At 35.4% G+C, this 27,298-nt stretch overlaps 1 protein-coding gene across 4 annotated transcripts in view; it reads right to left on the bottom strand.

The window, feature by feature from the left end:
- Window positions 1-3,053: 3,053 nt before the first annotated feature.
- RELCH (RAB11 binding and LisH domain, coiled-coil and HEAT repeat containing) overlaps window positions 3,054-27,298 on the bottom strand; it is a 116,978-nt gene continuing 92,733 nt past the window's right edge. For 3 of the 4 annotated variants that reach the window (XM_047827163.1, XM_047827164.1, XM_047827165.1), the window contains exons 26-29: window positions 24,873-24,989; window positions 20,407-20,495; window positions 17,416-17,486; window positions 10,388-12,132 (exon numbers count right to left, since the gene is read on the bottom strand). In XM_047827163.1, coding sequence (XP_047683119.1) covers window positions 12,012-12,132; window positions 17,416-17,486; window positions 20,407-20,495; window positions 24,873-24,989 — 398 coding nt within the window. In that variant the 3' untranslated portion in view covers window positions 10,388-12,011. Of the gene's footprint in view, window positions 6,732-10,387; window positions 12,133-17,415; window positions 17,487-20,406; window positions 20,496-24,872; window positions 24,990-27,298 lie in introns of those variants that run through there. The other variant, XM_047827166.1, reaches the window with a different exon arrangement.

The raw sequence follows: 27,298 nt of genomic DNA, 5'->3' as shown, positions 1-27,298 counted from the left end.
AGAGTACTTTGTTTTTCTTAAGAAGGACTGTGCTCAGGGGAAACTAGTTAACCAGAGCCTAACTTGGAGAAGGGAATTCTCTGATTCTGGCCCATTCTCACCATCCTGTCCCACCTCAGGGGGAGAGAAAAACTGAGGCATGATTTTTAAATTCACAGTCCAGAGGCACAGGCTCACAAAACACCAAGACCTAATCATAGGATTAGAGAATATTTTTCCCACTCCTGCACAACTTACTAACTATGACTACTAATACTACAAACTTAAACTCCTATTTACAATAGTTCCTTTTACCCAGTACCTAATATCTGGCTATCAAGAAAAAGTTGCAAGGCGTACCAAACGGCAAAAATTAGAATTTGCAGAAACAGAACAAGCAGCAGAACACCAGACATGGCGGGGATACGGGAAGAATCAGACTGGGAATTTGAAACAACCATGACGAATATGCTAAGGCCTCTAATGGGCAACATAGACAGCATGCAAGAACAGATGGGCAATGTAAGCAGAGAGGTGAAAATCCCACAAAAGAACCAAAAAGGAATGCTAGAGATAGAATACAATGTACAGGAAGGAAGAGTGCCTTTGATAGGCTTATTAACAGATTGGACATGGATGAGGAAAGAATCTCTGAACTTGAGGACATCTCAATAGAATCTGGCTGGCTCAGTTGGTAGAGCATGTGACTCTTCATCTCAGGGTCATGAATTCAAGCCCCACCTTGGGCGTGGAGCCTACTTAAAATAAAAATTAAAAAAAAAAGAAACTTGCAGAAATGAAAAGGAAACAGAAAACACTGGAAAACAAACAAACAAAAAAACCAAAAAACCAACACAGAACAGAACATCCAAAACTGTGGGACAACTACAAAATTGCATACCAGGAGAAGAAAGGGAGAAAGAAAAAAAAGGAATATTTGAAACATTAATGAGTGAGGATTTCCCCAAATTAATATCAGATGCCAAACCACAGATCTAAGAAGTCCAGAGAATACCAATCAGGATAAAAGCCAGAAAAGTACATATAAGCGCATTACTTTCAAACTATAGAAAATCAAAGATAAGGAGAAAATCCTGAAAGAGGAAGGAAAAAACACCTAACCTGCAGAGATAAGAACGACCTCCAACTTCTCAGAAACCATGCAAGTAAGAGAAGAGTGGAGACATGGAAAGTATTGAGAGGAATAATTCACCAACTTAGAATTCTGTAACCTGTGAAATTACCCTTCAAATGTAAAGGAGAAATAAAGACTTTCTCAGGTAAACAGAAATTGAATGTATTTGTTGCCTGTAGATCTGCTGTACAAGAAATGTTAACAGAAGGAAAATAATATTGGTCAGAAATTCAGGTTTATATAAAGAAAGGAAGAGCACTGCAAGAAAAAATAAGTGAAGGTAAAATAAATATTTTTCTTACTCTAACAAACGTTTTTTAAAAATAGTAATATCAACAATGTTTATGTATGCTTATGTGTATTATATAAATATGCTTACACATAAGTCAAATGAATGACAATACTAATACAAGGAATGAAAGGAATTAGGATTATTAGGATTATTTTGTTATAAGTTATTTACACTACCTTTGAAATATTACAGTGTTCTGTGATAGTGGACTCGGATTAATTATAAATATATATTGGAAATTCTAGTAAAAAAAAAAAAAGAATTCATGGGGGGCCTGGATGTCTCAGTTGGTTAGGCATCTGACTCTTGATTTTGGCTCAGGTCATGATCTCATAGTTCATTAGTTCAAGCCCCACACTGGGCTCGGTGCTGCGGGCACAGAACCTGCTTGGGATTCCCTGTCTTTCTCTCTCCTCTGCCCCTCCCTCACACATGCACACGTGCTCTTTCTCTCTCTAAAATATTTAAACAAAACAGAAGTAAAATGGATATGCTAATAAGAAAGAAAGTGGAATCATATACAATTCTTAATTAAAATCACAAAAGGAAAAGAGCAGAAGACAAAAATATGAACAAAGAACAAAAGCAACAAGTAGAAAGTGGTACCAGATAGGGTAGATATTAATCCAACTATATTAATACTGTGCACCTCAATGGTCTCAATGCACCAGTCAAAAGAGACTGCGAAAGTAGATCAAAAAAACAAGACCCAACTATATGTTATCTGCCAGAAACCCACCCTAAATAAAAAGAACACAGATAGATTAAAAGTGAATGGGATGGAGAAAGATATACCATGATAATCCTAATCAAAAGAAAGCAAGAGTCAGGGAGCCTGGATGGGTCAGTAGGTTAAGTGTCTGACTCTTGATTTTGGCTCAGGTCATGATCTTACACTTTGTAAGATCGAGCCCCACGATGGGCTCTGTGCTGATAGTGTGGAACCTTCTTAGGATTTTCTCTCCTCTCTCTCTCTCAAAATAAATAAATAAACTTAAAAAAAAAAAAAAAAAAGAAAGCAAGCGTAGCTGTATTAATTTCAGACAGAGCAGACTTTAGACAAAGGAAAGTTATCAGGGATAAAGAGGGGCATTAGTAATGATAAAGGGGTAAATTCTTCAAGAAGACATAACAATCCTAAAATGGTATATGCCTAACAACTGAGTGTCAAAATACATGAGGCAAAAACTGATATAGTTGCAAGGAGAAATAGATGAATCCACTATTACAGTTGGAGACTTCAACTTTCTCAGAAATGGACATAAAATCAGTAAGGATATAGTTGACTCAACAACATTAATCAACTGGATATAACTGACATCTGTAGACTACTTCATCCAATGACAGCAGAAAACACATTCTTCACAAGCTCACATGGAACGTTCACCAAGACAGACTGCATTCTGGGGCATAAAACACATCTTAACAAATTCAAAAGAATAGAAATCAGAAAATGTCTGCTTTCAGATTATGATGGAATTAAGCTAGAAATCAAAAACAAAGATAGATGGAAAATCCCGAAATATATGAAGATTAAACAATTTGTATCTAACACATGGGTCAAAGAAGAAATCTCAAGAGAAATTAAAAAATATTTTAAACTAAATGAAAAGGAAAACACAACTTATTAAAATTTGTGGGAGACAGCAAAAACAGTACTTAGTGGGAAACTTATAGCATTGAATACATATTTCAGAAAAGAAGAAAGATCTAAAATCAGTCATCTAAGCTTCTACCTTAAGATACAGATACCATGGACATTAAAAGGATAATAATAAAGGAATACTGTGAACAACTCTATGCACACAAATTAGATAACTTAGATGAAAGGGACCATTTCTGGGATGCCTGCCTGGCTCAGTTGGTAGAGCATGTGACTCTTGATCTTGGGTGGTGTGTTTGAGCCCCACATTGAGATTATTTAAAAAAAAAAGAAAAAGAAAAAGAAATGGACCAATTCCTTGAAAGATACAATCTTGTCAAAACTCACAATCACAATAGGCTTATATTAAAGAAATAGAATCAAAATATTAAGAATCTTTCAAAACAGAAAGCACTAGGTCCAGATGTGTTTACTGATGAATTCTTATCAAAATTAAAGGAAGATATTACACCACTTCTCTGCAGTCTCTTTTGGGAGATAGAAACGGAAGGAATACTTAATTCATTCAATGAGGCCAGCATTACCCTAATACCAAAACCAGACACAGACATTACAAGAAAACGACAGAGCAGTATGTTTCATGAACAGACTCCCACACGGTGAAAAATCTGCATATAACTTTTGACTTCCCCAAGCTTTACTAACAGCCTACTATTTACTGAAAGCCTTACCAATAACATAAACAGTTGACTAATATATATTTTGTATGTTTATGCATTACATACCATATTCTTACAATAAAGTAAGCTAGAGAAAAGACAATGTTAAGAAAATCATATGGAAGAAAAAATACATTTACAGTATTGTACTGTAAAAAAAAAATCCATGTATAAGTGGGCCAACTGTAATCGAATCCTGGCTACCCCTAAGACACCACCTTTCCTGCTAAGCTTTTAAGTGGAGGCTTTTTATTTTCGTTCTCACAAACTCCTGTACCTTACAGCCTGGAGGTAGATCAGGTGTCTTATTTGCTTTTCATTTTTTACTCCCAAAGGAAGTTTCTATCCAGTTCACCTATTTGAATATTCTCACTAAAACATATTTTAAAAATTTTATTGGGACCCATTTCTCAGATTATTTATTTCCCCCCTCACTCCAATATTTCCTTTTTCCCCCTCTCCAGTTTGGATTCTATGGCCCATCATTATAATCATTCCTACACAAGTAGCTTTCATGTCCTTGTCCTTTCTCCTTCTCTGAAGCATCTAGAACTCAGCCCTGTTTATTCTCTGTATACTTCATACCTGTTCCTGAATAGTTGTTCTTGGCTGGAGAAAAAAAAAAAATCACTTGTGTTAACTAGCTGTCTTTATTTAAATTCTTTATTTCAAATTCCAATTAGTTAACGTATATATAGTAAACTAGCCCTCTTTAAATTCACAATAACTATTCTCAAATGGGCTTTCAAAACAAATCCTGCAATTCCCTTAGTAATTCCCTCTGCCATTCTCGAAGACAAACATTTCTACCTTCTTTCTCTTCAAACCTCTAACACTTTCCATATGCCAGCCAAATCAATTTCTTTGCTTCATACTTCACTGAGAAAATAGAAGGAATTAAATGGAAACCCCCTAACCTTCCCACCACTAAATCTACCGAATCGCCTCCAAGAGCACCTCTGCTTCTCCCCTATTATAACGAGGCCAGTCCCTCCATTTGTGCTCTGAATCTCAACCCCTCTTGCCTCTTCAAGGATTTCACTCTCACAGTCTTTGCTTGTTACTGCTGTTGCATCATCATCATCTTTCGTTTTACTGGCTTATTCTCAGTGGCATATGAACCTGACCTAATTTCTCCCATTACAAACCAAGGCTAAACAGCACCCTCCTTTGACCTCATGTTCCTTTCTAGCTACCAGCACCTCTGCTCCCCTTTATGGCCAACTGTTTTGAAAGAGCTGTCACCTCTAGTCATTGTCTCTCTTTGCATTTCCATTAAACTGCTGAAACTATATTGAGGTCATCAATGACTTTCATCTTTCAATGGGTTTCAGATCCATTCTCGTCTTGACGTAGGAGTAGCAACTGACCCTCCTCAGAATGCTCTTCTCTTTGCTTCCATGAAGCCACACTCTCCTGGTTTCCCTCCAACTCACTGTATACTCCCGATCCTTTTAGTAGTTCCTCTTGCTCTGTTGGATTTTGAAGTAGGAGGAGTGTCCTAGGGTTCACATTTGGATCCTCTTCTCCATGGTTCCTCTCTCCCAGGCCATCTCATTTAGTCCCATCGCTCTACGGAAAATACTCAGGACTCCATGATCTAGCCCGAGATCCGGACTCAGAGAACTAACTTCTTCCTTGAGGTTTTCACAGATTAACTCTTAGACATTTTGAATTCCACACATTAACTCTTAGACATCTAAAACAAAATTGTAGATTAACTCTCCAAACTTATTCTTTACTTCTTCACTATTGTCAGCACCCATTATTTTATTCAGTTATTGCAGACAGAGGTCTAAGCATCTTTGGTTTTTCCCTTTCCCTCACTCTTCATACCCAATCTGTCATGCCAATTCTACTTCCAATCATGTTGCAGATCTGCTCCTTTCCCTCCCTTTTTGTCCAGGCTGCCACCATCTCCTGCTTGGACTACTGCATTTGTTAGCTTCTGCTGTCAGCCTCTACTCCTCTCCTTTTCAAAAGCATTCTTATAAAGCACAAGTCTATCTAACACAAATTGGGTTAAATCATTCCACTACAACTATTCAAAGGCTTCCCTTTCTAACTTCTAGTCTAGTGTACAAAGCCCTATATGATCTGGCCATACTCCTCTCCAATTTGATCTTTTGATAGTGTCTCAGCTATATGGGCCATTTTTTTTTTTCCAGTTCCTTGAACATAGCACTATTTTTCATCTCATTGCCTATGCACATACTGTTCTTTTTTCTCTTCCTATTTTCACACGGTTAAAGCCTATTATTCTTCCTAGTTTTCAGGTGTCACCTCAGAGGTGTCTTCCAAAGTAAACCATAAAAATAATCATCTAACTAAAGTACGTCCTCCTCAGTCCTTCTCTCTCCACTTGTTTCCCTGCCTGGCTGTAAGCTCTGCTCTAGGTCAGTCTTATTCATCGCATCCCTACACCTAGCACAGAATAGGTACTCCATAAATGCACATCGAATGGTGAATGACTTTACAATCTTTAGAAAGGGATGGCTTCTCCACACTTACAGATCACTTGGAAGACTTGATGAGGTTGTTGATAAGAGGGGTTGCTCAGAGAGTCAGATATGAATACAAGTTCTGTAAACCTTTTAAGGCCATACACACGTGGCACGACTCTTTTAGGGACTTTTATTTATTCCATATTTTCTACCTTGGATATAAATAAGCTCACTATAAGAAACAAACCCAATACTTTGCTGAGGGCAAGATGCACAAGATCACACAATTCTCCTGATCAACAACATATAATAATAGCTCTATGAAAAAAGGACTTTAGGTTAGTCTGGCATGTAGTCTCAGTAAATTCATGCTGTTTTGAGGGATTCATAAATCATCCTTTTAATCTAATTGGCAAACTTTCACGGAATTGGTATCAAGCTCTTATTCATTAATTCATTCAATTAATGTTGAGTACTTATCATACACCAGGCATTCTTCAAATACTGGAGACACATTGGTTGAAAAGGATAGACAACATTCTCTCTCATGGAGCTGAGTCTAGTGAAAGAGACAGACAATAAAAAACAAGAAAATGAGTATTGAGAAGAGTAATTATGAAGAAGAAAACCAGGATGATCTCAGGGAATTAAAGGGGTTACTTTGGATGAAGTGGTCAGAAAAGGACAGAAGAGGCTTTATATAGACTCAGAATGGTAATCCACATGTTGTAAAATCTACTGCCTCCTCAGTTTTGAAAATCAGGACATTTTCCATCTCTAGGCTGTCATCTCTCCATGACTTTCTTGAGGATGATTACATTACAACACTAAGTGTTTCAGTAGTATGACAACTAAAAGAAAATAGTCTCCGAATTTGATACGTAGTATTGACCTCCTAAGATCTGAAAACTTTAGTTGTAGTGTCTGCAAGAAACCAGGATTCTAACTTTTGAAATCACTGGTCAGTGGTTAACTGAAGAGTTCCCTTCTTTTAGGTAACACTAGGAACCGACTATTTTCAAGAAATGGCAGTTCTTGCTCTTCTCCCATTAGTATGACAAGTTTAGTTACAAGGAACCTGCAAGTTCAAACTAAATACCAAAGAAAGCTAGTTACTATAAGAATCAAATTATATACTAAGAGACATGAGTGATGTGGCAAAGGGTAAAATCTTTTACAAAATCTAAATAGATTATGTAATGAAAAATTAGCTTATTGAACTAATTTACTTAGGCTTTTGAAAAAAATTTCAATGACAAGATTTGGTAAACAAAAAGTAAAATTACCTTACCAGTCTTCACTAGGCTGGAAAGTCTGGGAGTAGTTAAAAGTAGGCAAAAGTAACAATCAAAAGTGGTTTCTGCCTTCTACTGCAATTTTAGATAAATCATGCATGTCATGGTAACCTATACGCTTACTAGAAAACAAAAGTATGGGGGAGGGGGTTAGCCACAATTACCCATGCTTTAGTTATTCAGTGGTTTACAAGTTTTAATTCTACTTTGAACTTTCATGATACTAAATGCTAAAGCACTTTCAGGTTTACTATTATGTAATTTTCATAAAGTTCTGTGAGGAACAGAGAGCATGTTATCATTTCCATGCTCTTTAATGGTAAGACAAAAAAGAATTTGTTAGAAAGGGGATTATATTTATGAAATTCTTACAAAAAAGAAATTAAAAAATGATTTATGTTATGAAAAGCATTCACCTTAGGTTCAATACTTGATACAGGACAGGGAGATTTATGAACAGAGGAAGTTAAAAATGTAATCTATAAAACTGTAGAGTCAATGAGAAATTATTAGATTTATATCACTTAGGAATGTATACATTACAAAAGGCATTTATAACATTTTCAGCTTCATTGAAAATGAATATCCTAAAAATATCTAAGGTTGCAAAGGCCAACAATTCAAAAGTACGGGTAGTTTAAAAAAAATTTATAAAGCAGACTATCAACAAATGATAATAAAAAAGTTAATATCTATAACATGTAACACAAAATGCCAATTTACAGACAACATAAATTTTACTACATTAAAGTCCCTCAAGAAGTTCTATTCATGCAGTTGATCTTTAATGAAATAAAAGGAAATTAAAATAGTATATACTCTTCCATATAGACACGCTTTGGGTAGAATTTTCCAGCTATTTCTGAAGACTCTTTTAAGGAAAGCAGATAATTTACATATTCACCACATTAAACTGAAAGAATTATTTATGTATTATCAAAAAGACATAATAAAACTTCTATTGTGTTAAGTTTGCATTAACTGTCATGTTCTGACTGGTGTGGTCGTATAGTGAATAGAAATGTTTATTTGAAGAGTTTTCTTTAACATGCAAACAAAGTAAACCATAAAGAAGGCAATCAAAGCACAGTTGCTTGTAGTTTTGAAGGGAAAATATGAAAAGACTGATGTGTCATTCAAGACATTATGACTAGAGTGCTAATTCCACAGATGAAATTCATGCAAAACATCCACATGTAGTACGAAAATAGCCTAAAATCCAGTTATTTGCCAATGTGTGGAAATCTACCAGATACATTATATTTTATTAGGAACAAATATCTTTAATCTATTATTTTAAAAATGCACTGAAATAAAATGGTAACAAAACAAGCACACTGTGAAGTTACATGAGGACTTTCAAACACATATCTATTAATATGAAAAACTAAAATTATTTCATGGTTTGCTTATGAAAGAGTTAACATCCAACACAAAGTTGGAATGTTGTTACCCAGCCAATCTAGAGAACTTTATGAATTAAAATTGCTAATTATAAAGCTCTTTAAACATACATTCTTTCTACAAAAAATAGTTAAGAAATTGGTGACCAACACAAGATATTCACCGCAGTTAGCTCTCACAGTTCAAAGATCAACAAGATGGTGTCTAGAGAAAGTTCTGTTCTTAAAGTTCCAGTAATGGTTGAAAATAGGTTATCTTAAAAATTGGGGGTCATGAAAAGGCAATTCAATACAGTGATTTCACCTCCCCAAACTTTATCAGAGACTATTTATTTCAACCAGTTTTGTTTTGTTTTTTTCTGTTAAGAAATTTGACAGCAACTTGAATTGAAATTTCATTAAAATTACTTACAATTTTATTCAGGTTGTAAGTCCACTTCATGTTTAGCAAAGTAATCTTTCTTTTTTTTTTTTTAATTGTTTTTTATTTTTTTTTAATTTTTGGGACAGAGAGAGACAGAGCATGAACGGGGGAGGGGCAGAGAGAGAGGGAGACACAGAATCGGAAAGAGGCTCCAGGCTCTGAGCCATCAGCCCAGAGCCTGACGCGGGGCTGGAACTCACGGACCGCGAGATCGTGACCTGGCTGAAGTCGGACGCTTAACCGACTGCACCACCCAGGCGCCCCAGCAAAGTAATCTTTCAAAAGGGGTGACTGATGCAAACAAATAAAGGTCAAGGACATTGATCTATAAAGTTAGATGTTGCTACCATTCAAGCATCGTTCTTGAAATAATTCAGCAAAATTGCTAGCGATGGCATTTCTGAATTTCGGAAAAATTTTAATCTCTGGCTTGCTTTAGAAACACAGGCATAATTTCAAATTAGCTTTTCGTTACTTTGCAAACTTCGTTTTTTTGTTAAGTTGAATACTTAAACTTGTACCATTTTTATTTGTTTAAAAAAAGAGTGGGTACGGGAGTTTTATGGTCTGTTTTGGAAGAACACACAGTCTCCGTGATCAGTGTGGTTAGTCTGTCTTGTCTTTAAAGAATCTACAGTTTGCTTCAAAAATAACTGTGAGAATAAATGTGAACTCTTACTGACATTAAGATATTGAACAGCATAAGGGGGACTCCCTTGAAACACACTGTGTATCTTATTAGCTGTTGTTTTTTAAGGAAACCATTAGCGTTTAGATAAGTAGATTCATGAATTAATAAAAATAATTATAGTCATTCATCTGGTAATGGACATATTTATTCTACTGTATTTCAAAGTAAATGAGAGCCTTAACACTTCCTTTAAACTATCTCCGCAATATGTTAATTTTATAGCAACAATCTGTTTTTAGTAAAAGTAAGCTAAATAAATAATTTATATAGACTATATTCCTAAAATAACATATTAGTATGTTTTAGTGAATATATGCTTTCTCATTTCCTTCTGCTTGGATATAGGATATATAGTGTTTCAAAATGAAAATACAATACACATAGCCAAAAACAAAACAAAAACAAGTATGCAAAAACAGTTTATTTATAATAGATCAACATTTTTGACATGAAAGGTAGCCACTTTCAATTTCTCAGGAATGCCTAGAATCCAACAGTTTCTGAAAGACTAATTTTAACAATTATTTCACTATAGGTAAAAGAAATAATTCCAGAATGAACTTTTTAAATGGCTTTGTCTAGGGCAACTTATTTTATAAGCCTGAATGTGTGGTAAGCTAACTTTCCCAGGAAGAGAATGTAATCCAACTATGTTCCAAATGTATTAAACCAGTTTATACAACAAACATGGGAATCACCTATGTGCATCAACTGTGCTCAAACAAGAATTCTCTTTATCAAAATATTCATTTTTTCAAAAAGGCCTCACATTAACCCCTCAAACCAATCATCCCCCTTCTATGGCCAGTACCACTCTTCTCTACTTCAAGTTGCATTGCTTTATAGACAACTCTCAAATTCCAGTGGAATTGTACACTGACTTAAGACTCTGTGTAATACATATCAAACACAAGAATAGTCACTGACTTTAAGGGACAAGGTGTTAACTAACCAATAATAATTTAGCTAATGTCGTTTTTGGTTTAGAGGGAAAAAAAGCAGCCCCCAAATGTCCTTAACTTTTCGGTACTTCTTTGTAACACACAGAATGAAAAGATAATCTCTGAAATTAAAATCGTTAGAAAATATCTTAAATAAAATATTTTACATAAATAAGTGTTAAATTTCAAATTCAAACCATGTTTTCCTGTGTCTTTAAATTTGGGAAAGAATTTCACAATTATTAGCTCTTCTTACTTACATTTATTTTTGAATATTTAAATCTGTTACACATCAGTTTGTAAAATTCACCTTGGTTATCACTCCCCATGTTACTGTGCGTTCTTTCCTCAGGTAAGTCCATTATATGCATGTAAATGCTGGGGAGGTTTGAATAGCACTTAAAGAATATTCATGAGAGCTCTGAAATGTGGAAAGTTTCATTATTATCTACTTACTGTAGGATTTGTAACTCAAATTCATCACAGCATTATAAAACACCGTGTGAATGGAATGCATACAATTCCTACGGACACACAAACTGAAGTCCAAAAGGCACAGAGTAATGCTGGTGGCTCTTTCTAGTCAGTTACGAAACAATAAAAAGTCTGTATTATTCTTTCATAATTTAAATACTTAAGTAATCTCCACTTTTATTACTTTATAACAGTGACTTCAAATTTACATTATTTTAAGTACCATTGTAATAGCTTAGTGTATAATACAGATATTTGCTAATATCCCATCCAAAAATTAAAAAAAAAACCTCTTCACTATATATATATATATATATATATATATATATATATATATACATACATATATATAAATTATTCTGAAAGACGAGAACACAGAAGAGGGACTTGGTACAGACTATAAACTCAATTTTCTATCACCACAGTTATAACTCCAAAATTAACAGATATACAGCAATAATCAAAAGCAGTGCAAATATCTTTGGAGGTTAGGATAAAATTATAATGCAAGAACATAAAACAAGGAAATAAAAAAGGCAAGTACTTCAAGTACAAGGAACCAGTCTGCTTGAGGTCCATCTTAGTGTTTACTGGGGGCTTCCTTCCTGCTTTTACTTCTTTCTCTGAAACACATTGGCCAACATGGCACCTGATGTTGTCAACTGGCCCATTTTGTTCAAAAACTTGGTCTTTGTATCTTCACTCACTAAGCTTGCAGCAATTGACATTGAGCTAGGAAAGAAATTTTAAAATTCAAGTAAAGCAATTAAAAAACTAGAATATCCATTTTTTTCAGTTCTTCAGCAGTATAATAGTAGTAAATACATTCTGAACTGGTAGCACGAAAGGGAAACTAATGTCGACAGGCGTTTTTATGCACCCTACTAGGTCAGGAGCTTTCATGTTCATGGTTGATGAAGGAAGCAGTAACGGTGGAGAGGTTAGGAGCAAGTATGGAGTAAGACTGAATCCTGGCTCTGTCATTTACCAGCTGTGTGACCCTAGGCAAGTTATTTAATCTCATCTGTAATGTAATCCTCATCTGTAAAATGGAGATAATTCTATTACCTACCTCATAGGTCTATTAAGAATTATATAAGCGTACAGTGCTTATTAGCAGTGTCAGGAATGTAATAGCATGCTGTAAGTGTTAGTAGTTATTCTTCTTCTTATCAGCATCACTGCATTTAATTATAGCAACCCTGGAAGATAGATATTATCCCTATTTTCACAAAAGAGTAAATTAAATCACAGTAAGGTTTTATACTGTGCTGGTAACAACTCTGTGACGTTATTACTTATTTGGGCGTTGAGAGGGGGGAGAATGTCCTCAATTGCATTAGTTGCATTAGTTTCAATCAACAATTTCAACTCCATTTCTTCTTTCTTTTTGACCAACCTCCTGTATAGGTTAAACAATCTAAAAAACTACTAAAGATTGCTAATTTACCATACGACCAAACAGAATACTGATCAAGTACAATTTTCAGTGATCAACAATAAACCCACTTTACTGGCCTGTGGCTTTCGCCAAGATGCTTTAGATCACTCTGATTCAATATCCTCAACTGAAAAATGCAGACTGCAATTACTGTTGCAAAATATCCTGAGGACTGAAGAAGAGAGTATGTTTGAACATGTCAAGGGCAGTGGGTGCGAGGTGCAGAGGCTCAACGGATGTCCACTGAAACTACAGACGAAGTTACGGGATGCCAGCAAGAATTGCTGGTTTTCTATAGTCCTTAAAGGTGTGCACTGTGCGTTAGTAAGTTAAATGCCAGTCCACGACTCCCATCCTGAAAATCTCTAGTTCCCACACCTCTTCTGCTATTACGTCAACCTGGCCTCTTCCTTGTCTCTACTTCTCGCCTGCTGCCTTTTCTCTTCCCACAAAGTAAACCTCCGTCAGGCTCAACATTTGGTTCCTGTTTCTTCAGTTACAAAACTTACTCCTGAAGCTTCAAACATCATCTCCATTAGGAGTTTGGGAAAAGTCCCATAACACTATTGTTTGTTAGAGAAGCTAACGTCAAGCTTTTTTTCACCCCCTAACTTTAGAAATGACCCGCCATTTTTATTTCCTTGTTAGTGGTTTTACCATTTTCCTCTCCTCCCAACAGTGAATATAATGGCTCCCTCTCTTCTATTTAAAACCAATCATCAAATACTCTGATTTTACTCAATGAAACATCTATCATTTATTTTTATTCCCACTGACGATACCTTCCAAATGAATTATTACAATAGTCTTAGATCTGGTCTCCTTGCATGATCAGATTAACTTCTGAAATAATCAGTTCATCATATCCTACCCATTCTCAAACATCTTCAATGGCTAATTACTACCTAACAAGATCAAGTATGCTTGGCATTCAAGAAACATAGCAATCTAAATCTTGTGTGTATGTGTTTTTACCAACCATTACTGTTCAATTTCTAGACCCCCTTGGGTCAAGTTTAATGAGTTTAATGTTCAGAACATTCTTAACTTATCTCTTTCTTTCTATCTGGTGTCTAGACATCCTTAAGGTCCCAGTTCAAGTCTTATCTTTTCTCCGATGCCTTTCTTTAATGTTTACAGTGCTGTTTTCTCTCTGTAGAACAATACTGTAAGCCGAAAGGTAAGTATGATTTTAGTTTGCATTGAGAAAAACAGGATACACAGGTCAGATAGTACTTGAAGTACTATCGAGTTTTAGTGATATTCTAAGAGGAGGGCAACAATGATGTTAAAGAGTCTGAGATGTTCACTATGGAGAAGAGAAAATTTAGAAGACAGACACTAACGTTATGTGTGCCAAATTAGATATAAATATATATTTGCATAGCTTTACTGATATACATCACAATCACCTGGAGAACTATTTGAAAACCCAGATGCCTTGGCCTAACCCCAGTTATTCTGATTCTTTCCATATGGTATAAAGGACCCAGGTATCTATTTTACACAAAGCTTTCCAACAAAGAACAATTGCATTGCAGCATTTTTTCCTGAAGAGAAAGTTTACATTTTTATCCTTTTTACAAAGGGGTCTGTAATGCTTCCCCACCCCTCTACCAGATGATGAAACATATTTTAGAGAGTAAATGTTTTAGAGAGACTTTAACTCAGGGTATTTTTTTGTAAAAGAATAGAGTTGTTAAAAATGAAACAGGCTGCCTTGTAAGGTAATATTGTCTTTTTTCTGTGAAATCTCAGATCTTTCCTTTGCAACTCAAATCAAACCAGTTGCCATTTTTGTTGATTTTGAATCTGTAGAACCCAACCCCTTAAATGCCTGGCTTCTTTTTTTTTCACTTTAAAAAAATTTTTAAGTAATCTCTACATCCAACGTGGGGCTTGAACTCACGACCCCGAGATCAAGAGTCTCCACCAACTGAGCCAGCTAGGTGCCTCCTGGCTTATCTTCTTCAAAACTATATCCTAGAATGTTTTTTTTCTCTCTCTCCATACCATTCCATCTGGTAAATTAATGTCAAAAGGACTTGGGAAGTCATCTTGAAAAGGCTTGCAATGGTCAAAGATGGGATAAGTTTGATGGGCATCAAAAGATAGTAAGTACAATGCATTTAATTACATCAAATATTTGAAAATACATGTGTTTATGATACTTGAACAAAACAGTCACCATTAGAGGGTGAATCAATTCATTATCTTAGAAAACTGGTGAGTAAAGAGAAAGAATTGAACATTTACCTTGACTTTACTATAAAAAACTCTATCACTGGGTAACTGTAGTACATATAGGGGAAGGTTTTCTTTCCTGAAGTATTCTAACTCACCAATGAAGAGTGAATGATAGAATTAGATATTTTAGTAATTCACTATTACTAAATAGTAATGTATCTACTTTAGTATTACATTTACATACTAATGTACATTAGTATTTAGTAACAGTGAATTACTAAAACATCTTATTCTAATGTATTTAGTAATGGTTAATGAATTAGTGGAGCCAGGCATTGATCGTTAACAGATGCTACTATCACCAAAAAAAGAGAGAAGTAGACATTGTCTCTCTCGTGAAGAAAACACACCTCCTCCTATGAAGCAGTCATGCAAAACAAAGAAACATGCCCTGAATCTGATGAAGTCTCTGGATCCAGAACCAACAACCAAATTTACAGGAAATACAGACGAACATGTTAAAACAACACGAGGGAAATGCAATCAACCAAATTCAGACTGTGGGACCTGTACAGAACAAAGACTCAGTTTCTTTAATAAGTAAGTTATATGAAGAAAAAAAAATGAGATAGAAGGGGAACCTATGGATTAAAAGAGACTTAAAAGACATGTCAACTAATTGCAACGTATGGAACTCTGGATTCTGACTCAAAGAAACAGACTGTAAGGAAAAAAACAAACAACAAATCACTAACGACATGTACAAAACAATTAGAAATTTGAACACAGGCTACATAGCTGATAATAATATTAAGAAGTTGTTATTTTGGTGTGAAAATGACATTATGTTTTAAAAAAATAGCATTTATCTTTAAGAGCTACATACCAGAATATAGGAGGGGCATGGATGAAATAAAATATGAGTTGACAATTATTGAAGCTGAGTGCTGAGTACATGGGAATTCACTCTGTTATTTATTTTGTATTTATTCAAAATTACCTAAAATAGAACTCTAAAAAAATAATAGGGAAGATTTGAATAACAGGGAAAAATATGATTATAAAAATAAACTTTTTCTTTTTAGGAGTCATATAACTGAAACAATCTTGGGAAGTTACAAAGACGTGTTTTTCTCTTTCTTAAATTTTTTTTTTAATGTTTTTTTAAAATTTATTTTTGAGACAGAGAGACAGAGCATGACCAGGGGAGGGGCAGAGAGAGAGGGAGACACAGAATCGGAAGCAGACTCCAGGCTCTGAGCTGTCAGCACAGAGCCCGACATGGGGCTTGAACCACGAACTGTGAAATCATGACCTGAGCCGAGGTCAGACGCTTAACCGACTGAGCCACCCAGGTGCCCCTATTTTTTTCTCTTTCTTAATTCCTGTATGCTAATTAATGAAATTTCATTTAGAATATATTTTCACACATAATTTCTAATTTTGTCCCCAAACTTTACATTTTAAACAAGGCACCAAATAATCTTAATACTTAATGTATGACAATTGAACAGAAGTGCTTGCTTAGGTAGTTAGTTTTATGGATTTTGTGTTCAGAATTGAAACCTATTTTTACTGTTTTAACTTTCCAAGGTTACAGTTGTAGAACAGTTGCTACCATCCCAGGAGGCTACAGAAAGGGTTCTTACATGCAGTAAGAGGTAAAAAGCTCTAAGCATACATATGTGGGGAGGAGTTTGGGGGTGTGGAGGGGTAAGTGTGTGTATGGGTACCTAGCCTGATAGGTATTCCTTATTCTTGCTAGTTAGTTTTATAAAGGAAAAGCCTTTGAGCTTTTTATGCCTAACAGAGTCTATTTAAGATTAACTGCTCAAGGTTATGTCAAAAGGTAAGAGTACACACGGTCTATTTGTAAATTACTTCCTCTCCTGAATGCCCAACTTTACTCTTTCACATCCATGCTTGTAGTTTAGCTTCAGTGAATCTGAATTCTGGTTAGTTTGGTTGGGAGCACGTGAATAGAACATTCACAAGTTTATAGTCCTTTATGCAGTCAATCAAGTTATGCCTTACAACTCCAGTCACAAATTTCCACAAAACTATTTTGACCAGTGATTCCCAAATCCAGCTACCTACCACAATGTCTTTGGAAGCTTTTAAATATACAGATCCCTAGGCTGTATCAGACTGTTGAGAGGACGGCACAGAGCATGGAGTAGAGACCTAAAATTGAAATTCCCCAGATAATTCTGATGCAGGTGGTTTATAAATCACCATTTGATAACTGCTGATGTAAATACTTTTCTTACCTTCCAAATAAATGACTACAAAGTAACACAAAATAAAATACCATACCCCTTTGTAGAAAATTTAGATAGAGAAATTAAGGTTAATATGAAGCCTTAAAAAAAGAATTCATGCCTTACCCTTGAGGCTCTTGGACGGTCTTGTTCTCTACTTTTTGTTCACATTCCTTTATCATGGAACTTAAAATAACCTGATTTCAAAAAAAAGGACTTTAGTAAAATACAATTTACAATAGTGAAATGCTATTGTTTAATCTAGAGTTCTTTAATTTAATTTTTAATAGTCCCATAAACTATGACTATTTAAAAATGTAAGGTTTTGGCAGTTACTCCGTTAAAGGAATTCACATTAGATTGCTATGGTAGGTACAGAAATAGCTTTAAAAGACCTCAATCATATAATCTTCACTAACCTTCCTTCTGAATCTGGTATCAATTCTCCCTTAGCTTTCCCTACCATCTAATGTTAAAAGTAAAATTTGTATATGTCTAGACATTTAACATATACACATACCATGTTTACACATTATTTTCCCAGGAAAAGCTGGGAAACAACATGCCCCCTTGTTTTCTCCAGGTTGCAAACAGCAAGATGCTCTGTTTTAATGTCTAAAGCAGAGACCAGGTATAGGTCTGTGGCTACTAAAATATAGATGGGAATATAACGGGCATCTAAGAGTTAACATCATGTTTGCACGGAGACTGAATGAATGATGGAAAGGGTGGCGGGATCTAAGCTGCTCCTCCAATCGCTGGCAACCTCACCAGAAACTGAATGGTCTTGAATATTCTTGGCCCGCGTTTGGGTATGGAGGTCACTAAACAACCAGTATTTACTGTCACCTACTATGTGCCAGGAACTTTTTTAGATATGCACAGAATGCACAAATAAGACAGACAACATTCCCTCCTTACGGAGAGCTTATGTTCTTGACAATAAATACAAAAAATTGGTAAGTTATATAATACATTAGAAGGTGATAGGGCTTTGAAAAGAGTATTGAGTTAAAATATGGGGAGCCAGGGGTCAAGACACAGAGTGTTCCAATTTACACGGAGGTGTCCCCAGCAGGCTTCATGGAGATGACATGTAAGGAAAAGCCTGGGGGAGATGAAGGAGCAAGTGTTTTATACCCTGGGAAGAGGCTGAGCAAAGGCTCCATCTAAGGGAGAGTAAGTCCATCATGTTCTAAGCAAGGAGACCAGAGTGGTGGGTGCAGAATGAGCAGGCGAGAGGGTAGAAGATGAGAAGTGAAGTGGGCGGGGGGGGGGGGGGGGGAGGGGGGGGAGATCTTACAGTGCTTTGCAGATTATAGTGAGGACTTTGGTTATTAAATGAGGCTTCTGTTTAATAACAGAATAACAGATCTAACATGCATGTTAGATCTAGATTCATCCTTTTTTGAATCTTTTCTGGTTTTCCACTCTGATCTCACAGATTATAGATTTTGCTTGTTTGTTTTAAATGTTTATTTATTTTGAGAGGGAGTATGTGCACATGTGAGTGGGAGAGGGGCAGCGAGAGAGAGAGGGAGGGAGAGAGGGAGAGGGAGAGAGAGGGAGAGAGAGAGAGAGACAGAGAGAGAGAGAGAGAGAGAGAGAGAGAGAATTCCAAGCAGTTTCCGTGCTGTTAGTGCAGAGCCGGATGTGGGGCTTGATCTCACGAACTGTGAGATCATGACTTGAGCTGAAATCCAGAGTTGGACGGTTAACTGACTGAGCTACAGAGGTGCCCTTTAGATTTTGTTTGTTTAGCTGGGTTTTCCTTTATTATTATTATTATCATCCCCCTAAAAAGGGGGAGTTTTTTGTACTTTTTCTTCTGCTCCCTGCATTGTCTGTTTCCTCCAGTATTCTCTTTCTTGCATGTATGTTTTCATCTACATCTTTCATGTGAGAGGTTTCTCAAATGGCTGGTGATCTTGGGATGTCCACTAAAGACTAGGGCACTAAAATGCTGACTAGAATCTCTTCATGCATGAGTAACTTCACTTTAAGGTGAATTGGGCAAAAACCAAACTTCTGTCTTTTTCCCCCTGTGGGTATAAACCTAGCTGCCAGCATTCTTGGATCCAAGAAGGTGAAAGGTAATGAGGTTTCAATCACTATGCCTTCACTTAATTTCCCTCTTCTCATCATAGCCCTCACTCATTCCTGCTCTCAGCTATGTGGGATAGCCCAAGTTTAGAAAATAAAGCTCTAGTCTTCTACCAAGGTTGGAAAGGGAATCTGGGAGACTGATACCTCCTCAACTTGATAAATGGTATCTATAAAACACACCAAGCAAAGGAGAAATAGATAATTCCCAATCGTAACTTTAATATGTGTTTCAACTGCTAACAGAAGATCACAAAAAACCTGATAAAAACATAGGAGAATTAAATGTTAATTGACCTTATTAAACAAAACTCAGGGATCAATAAGTAATAGAAATGAGAATTTACTTTGAACGATAATGAAGACACAATGTAGCAAATGCACAGGTGGTATCTCAAGGGATACACTCAGTCTTAAGTTCAGGTATCAGAAAAGAAAAGTTTAAAAATAAATAATCTAAGCTTCCTCTGTAAAAATCTGGAAAAAATAGAAAAAAAATCAAACCTACCATGGTAATGGGTAGATAAACAAGCTGAAAATGCAGAATAGGAAATAAATGATAAACAGGGTTTTGGAGGAAACAAGAAGAAAAGCAGAATAAAAGAGTTTTGAGGAAATTGAGACAGAAAACAGAAACTTTCCTTCTAAGAAAGTTAATGGTCAGAGATAAAAATTGTATAGCATTTTACAGATCAGAAAGCATTCCGTGTACCTTAGCTCATTAGATTCTAACTATATTCAGTGAAGGAAAGTATGTTATCCCTACTATACAGAATTAAACAGAGGATCAAAGATGATAAAGGGGTTTCTCAAGATCTCCCGACCAGTAAATAAAAATCCATAAGATGACACTATACTATATTTCAAATGTTAAAATATAAAATATTAAAATTTAAAAGCACAGCATATCATCCTCATGCCTCACACAAAGAAGAATGCAAGTCTGAAGGGGAGACAGTAAAACATAGGAACATGGCTCGGATAATCAGTGGCTTCATCATCATGGGAGCTCACCTCGTGCTCTGGAGAAAGATGCTCCATGTCAGTCCGTAAACATCTGAGACCAGGTAAAAAGTGATTAACCATTAAATCCTCTGAAATGACTTGAGACCAGGGAGTTAAGGGAATTAAAAACAAACAAACTGGTATGTCCAACAGAACAAGAGAATAATAACAATGACGCCTCAGGCATGCAGATCACTTGGAGCAAAGAGGCTTCCCTCAAGCATGATTCTCATTTGTTGAGTTAGTTACTTATCAAGAGTCAACTGTGTTAATTCCCACAAATCCTTTACGTCAGTGGTATGGATTACTGGAACATTACATAATTTAATTACATGTTACGTAAACACATGAAATGAGTGTAAACAGTAAATCATGTAATTTAATTGGATATTTAAATGAGTGTGAAATGAAAATTAATGTTTCCATGACAACTAAGTCGAAAAGTTTAGAAAAAAAACGGTAAAGGCCAATTGCTTAAAATGTGGCTGTTTAATTATGGATGTATGAAACAAGTGTAAAAGGTTAGGAAAAATATAAAAATCTGAAAAAGGTCTACATCCCGTATCAGAAATGTTTCCAGATCCTCTTTAAAGAAACATAAACTGAAAATCACAATTACATTATGGATGTGGTTTATTTAAGAAAGATACTTTACTCAGCAGACTTACACAAAAGAAATGCCTCAGTCCTACATCAAAAGATTGGTAAAGAAAATATGTATATTAAGTTAAAATAAGTTATATACACTATTCCCTTGATGTCCTGCTTTAACCATCCTATTAAACGGACCTGCTATTGGTCCTAATTGAATTGGGTAAGAGAACTTTTGTTGTAATAACATAAATTTAGTATTAGTTACGGTTCCTGGTCACTTTTGAGTTTTATTGATTATTCTGACATTCAAAGGGATCAAGAAAAAGGATGCATTTCTCATGAAAACAACTCACTGTTTATTAACATCACATTCTCACCTCATCATAGTTGTTGGCCATTTAAAAATAGTTATTTAATGTTATACCATATTAAGGTGAAAAATGCCAATAAATGAGTTCCCTTATAAAGATGGGTTAATTAGGGGCGCCTGGATTGGTGGAGTGTCTGACTCTTGATTCTGGCTCAGGTCATGATCTCAGGGTTGTGGGATCAAGCCCCACATTGGGCTCCGTGCTCTGCATGGAGCCTGCTTAAGATTCTCCCTCCCTCCCTTCCTCCCTCCCTCTATCTCCCCCTACCCCTCTCCCCAGCTCACACTCTCTTTCTAAAAGAGAAAAAAAAAAAGTTTACCAGTCTTTTTTGGAAAAAAAAAATAATGAATTTTATTAAGTATAATATATAACTTTTACCTTAAAAATACAGTTATGATCTAAATAAACTTAAAAAAAAGTTATGAATAATAGCTGTTTGTAAACAAGCCTCCTATAACAAGTGACTTATATTTATAAGTACTAAAAATATAGATGACATTTGGTTGAACCAATTCCTGTAGTCATAGAGAGGGCTACAACATAATGGCTACATAGTTTTGTTTTCTAGATATGGGGAAAATACCACCAAAATGTAACTGTGAGTGACCTTTCAACTGGCAGTCAAGAGTCTGATCTAGAGAAATATGGATACTGATTGAGAAGCTGAAGATGGCCTTATTTGTTGGTAAAGGGTTAAGTCTCCCCCCTCTCTTTCTACTTACTGTTTGGTTCTACCCTTTCCCTGTAGAATCACACAATCTTCGTTAGAGGTCATTTCATCCTATCTGATATTAGGAATCAACTCTACCTCATCTGTGAGTGATGGCCACAAAGTCTCTAAGTGCTAACACTGATAGGACATTCGTAGTTTCGTAAGAGGTTCAATACATTTTTAATAGCTAAATTACAAAGTTTTTCTTATAAATAAAATCAGACTCTCTGTAACCTTCTTGTGTTAGCTCTACACCTGAGTTACACAGTGTGCTTAACCCTTCTTCTATATAACCTTTAAAATAATATTTAAAAAAATAATTTTTGAATCCCCTTTTCATCCCCAAGCCATCTCTTCTCCAGCTTAAACATTTCTAAATTCCTTTGATTTTTTTTAAACATAATTTCTTCACTTATTACTATACCTAATGTTAAACACTATAGTTTTTCCATGTCCTTATTAAAAGATGATGTTGAGAGGAATACTCTTGTGTTCTATCAGGTTAGAATGCAGTGGAACAGCAGAACAGATTTGGATCACAGGACAATGTGATTTTATTGTGGCCACGCCACTCTGTTGACACAAGTTATGACTCATTCAGAACTAACACATTTAGTATTCGAACAGGCTCTATTGTTAAGATGTTCTTCCCCTTACTATATTGGTGTAAAGACTTTATTATATTATTCTATATTGTGTACATACCTAAACACACAATAATATTCTTTCTATACAGATTCTATTCTCTTTAGAAACCACTGCCTTGCCCACTTGGAATAAGTGGTTTTATACAGCTAGAATTTTTGATCTTTTGACTTTTCAGTTTCCCTTGAGGCATACTCCTTAAGGAACTCTCTGCCATAGATTATACGTCACTTTTTGCTTAAGTTTTTAAACATCTACTTTCACAAAGTCTAGGGAAGGTACAAACATGGCGATATTTTCTTTCTTTGACATGCCATTATTACTTTCTTGAAAGGGTCTTGTCACTTCTCCATTAGTAAAGACTGGTTCCTTACTAATTCAGAATATCACTTCCTCTTTTTGCTTCCTCTATTTTCTCTAAGTAGAAAATGCCAACGAGATAAATCAAGAATAATAGCAAGTTCTCCTTTTAGTGGAAATAAACTTATAGAAGATACATGGATAGTTGAAGTACAAAATTACCAAAATACAGTGTCTCTGCCACTTTATAATTTGCATTATAAAAAACATGGCTTATGTCATCCACAGGAAGAGGTAATTTATATTAATTGATTCCTAAAAATAAAATGCTCTCAACTATGCACTGAACTTAAAGTTTTAACATTTCCAAAAGGACAAATAGCTCCCTAACAGATAGCTCTATGTTTCTACTTTCCCTGCTTGATTTATTCAAAACAAAATCTCCCATTGGGAACATTCCAGTCAAGAATCCAGTGCCAATGAACTGGTATATACCAAAATAGCCATCAGTGGTATTTTGGAACATGTCTACCTTATTTAAAATTACCTGTTCACTTTACTTCCTACTTCAAACTGGTATATAACAATATGGAACCATAAATATCAATGCAACTCTTTCTGTGTCCTCCAGGAACCTCTCTCTACTGTCATTTTTCCTGTTAGAATTCTCTGATTATGTTGTCTAGCATTAGCTTCTATAGTTCTGTTTGAGTAGTCAGCCTTTCAATCCTTTTTCAATCTCTTATTTCCTCTTTTTTGACCTCGCCTGCCTTTTCATGGGAGAACACAGAAGCTGGAGCTCACTCTGCTCATCTTGATCTCTGCTTCCTTCTTGGTTTTATTTTACTAGTCCTAGGACAGTAAAGAGAGCACGTAACAGGACAGCTAAAGTTCTTTTTCTAGTCACAGTTTTGCTTTTAACTATAAAAAAAATAGAAGTCACTAATGTCTTTAAGCTTTAGTTTAATCGTTTATAAAATGTAGTAGTTGACATGAGTTAGATGATCTTAGAGCTTTCCTTCAGTTTAAAAAAACATTTTTAAAAAAAAAACATTTATTTATTATTGAGAGACAGAGAGAGACAGAGCATGAACAGGGGAGGGACAAAGAGGAGACACAGAATCTGAAGCAGGCTCCAGGCTTTGAGCTGTTGGCACAGAGCCTGACGTGGGTCTCAAACTCACAAACCTCGAGATCATGACCTGAGCCAAAGTCGGACGCTTACAGGACTGAGCCACCCAGGTGCCCCATTTTTTTTTTTTTTTTTTTTTTTTTGAGAAAGAGAGAGTGTGAGTGGGGAGAGGGGCAGAAGGGGAGAGAACCCTAGGGTCATGCCCGGAGCTGAAATCAAGAGCCAGACGCTCAACTGACTGAGCCACCCAGGTGCCCTGAGTTTTCCTTCGGTTCTACCATCACTGGAGATGATCAGCCATGTTGGCACTGTATTTTTCAATGAGTGATATCTCGCCCCAGCATTCCACCGGACATGGATGGTTAAACCTTCACTGAAAGACCCAAATGCCAGAACACATACAAGGCTTCCTTTTGATTAACAGAAGCCTCAGCTATGATCATTTCTTGCTCAGTTACATAGCCAATTAACATAGACAAAACTTTAGTCAATGTTTTCAAAACTATAAAACATAAAAGCACAGAGGACTTAAAATGATCTTTTAAACTTATGAGAGCTAGAATAAGGAGTGGGGCGAGTCAAATCAAAATTTTAATTTTCTATAATCATTATATAAGTAAGTCGAAGAGAAAAAAATATTAGTTTCCACACTTCAACAACGGAGATTCCACCGCAAGATTGGTCATATAAATATAGATACACATTAATAAAGCAAGGATACAACAACAGGAAAGTGCACTGTAAGCTTCAAAAAGATGGGTGGCAATATCCAGTCTTTTAGAATCCACAATTTGTAAGTTGTTCACCAAGGCTAACTTATGCAAGTGTGGTATAACAACTGAAAAAAGAAAAAGAAATTTAGATTTTTCTCTAAAACGTTGCACACACCACACTCATCTGTTGAACAAAATTTTTTTCATTTTAAAATTTATAAAATTTCATTTTAATTTCTAGATGATTTCAAAAGGTTACCCAAATCCTTTACTTGCTTTTTCATACTAGAGAGGAAAGCATGTTTTCTGGAATAAGAACATTTGGGAGGAAGAGACCATAGCACTGGCACTATAACCTAATTATGAGGATGTATACAGGTCACTTGGCCTCACTGAAATTAAATTTCCTAATTTGAAGGATGAAAACCAAATAAACAAATGTAAACAACCTACCTCTTTGTGTTACTATTATCTTTACAAATAAGTTTTATCTTTACAAATAAAAATCAGGTATTACCATTGTTATTAAACAAAAGATAAATACAGTATACTTATTCTTCTTCAACATCAAATTATTTCACTTCTTCATGAAACAATTATTTTTTTTAACTTTATTTTTTATTTTTTAAAATTTACATCCAAATTAGTAAGTATATAGTGAAGCAATGATTTCAGTAGATTCCTTAATGCCCCTTCCCCATTTAGCCCATCCCCCCTCCCACAACCCCTCCAGCAACCCTCAGTTTGTTCTCTATATTTATGAGTCTCTTATGTTTTGTCCCCCTCCCTGTTTTTATATTATTTTTGTTTCCCTTCCCTTATGTTCATCTGTTTTGTTTCTTAGAGTCCTCATATGAGTGAAGTCATACAATTTTTGTCTTTCTCTGACTAATTTCATAAAACAGTTCTTAACTTTAGTTTTCTCAAATTCTTAGCAAGACAAATGTCAAATAGCACTGGTGGTTTAGTTCAAGTCACTCAAAGGGCTCACAAGTCATCTTCTGTCTCAATGAATAATGTGAAATTTCAAAAACATAGACAACCTACTGCTAAAATAAAAGGGATGGCCCAAGAAACAGCATCCAATTCAGTAGCAATGAGCACGTCTACTGCCCAAGATGGTGTTTTCTAAATACCAGTTCCCACGAAAACCAGGGTTCCTTGAAGAAATGGTTCCAGGGTCAGTGACTACCACAGTGTTGCTCATAAGGCCCCTTTCTAATCTCTGCTTGGCTAGGGATCCCAAAACACCCTTCATAAGCACAGACTTCTGACCAATTGTAGTGACTTCTTTCATGTTTGCACTGAGTTTGTCTATGTGAAAGCCATAATCTCTTCCTAGAAAAACCTCCTGCTTCTTCAGTAAACCAACAATATAATCACAACTTTTATACTTACGTTAGTAAATGGCAAACCCCCCCCACAATAACTTAGAATACCAATGGCCATTTTTAGGGAATTTTGACTTGTTAAAATTAATAACAGCATACTTAAGAGGAACTCTAGAAAAAAAATTAGGAGACAAAAACTCCAAATGTTCATTGATTTCCCTGAATTCACTGAAACTCCAATTCACTAACTGGCATGCTGAGGCCTCAACAAAATGATGGCTCTAAGATAGTCTCTCTAGAGAATTTTTGGATTCACTTCTACCCAAATCTTTAGAAGTTTCCTCGAACTTCTTTATCTATTGACACCAGGCCTATTTATTCCTCCTGCTCCTTTTCTGACCACCTATATAAGCAATCCTTTCCTTAATGTTTTTCTCAGGAACTCAATAATCATACTGCACAATCACCCCTTAAAACTGTTTAACTAGAAAACAAATTTATAGAAGTTACTTTAAACTCTAGAGCCAACTAAAGGCTATCACTAAAGATACTCCTAAATCTCAAAAGATAAAGAAAAATTTACTATAAGAACAGTTCATTATATACATATTATCCTAGCTACTACCTCTGTAGCAATTAATTTACTTAATTGATAACCTCTCAGAAGGAAATTAGTGGCTAAAAGATTTAATAACCAAGATATGCATAATTCTACAAATGACCTTCAGTGGGCAAGGAAAATAGGAAATGGACAACTTAAAGCCATTTCAGAAGCCTTTTTCTTAAGGACAGATTGGACACAGTCTAAACTACAGACGAAATAGAGATAAATCAATAGGAGACTTTATAAAAATAGATTTCAATGAACTGTCAAAAAATATTTGGGGTAGATTTCAACAGCCAAAGTAGAAGGACTCTTATCCTCTATTTTTGTAAATGGGCTCAAAACTGAAATAGAGAACTTCTAAAAAAACTAACTTGAAATGTAAAATTGCCACATTAGAAAATCTCCAGCATATGACTGAACATTTTCAGAGAGCCTTATAAAGTAAAAAAGCTGAAAACAAACAACAACAAAACGACCGCATTGTGTTCCAGATTAA

This window comes from Prionailurus viverrinus, chromosome D3 (genome assembly GCF_022837055.1).
Source record: "Prionailurus viverrinus isolate Anna chromosome D3, UM_Priviv_1.0, whole genome shotgun sequence".
NCBI lineage: Eukaryota > Metazoa > Chordata > Mammalia > Carnivora > Felidae > Prionailurus > Prionailurus viverrinus.
The sequence above is the reverse complement of the archived record's forward strand: the minus strand, read 5'-3'. Positions and strand labels throughout refer to the sequence as shown.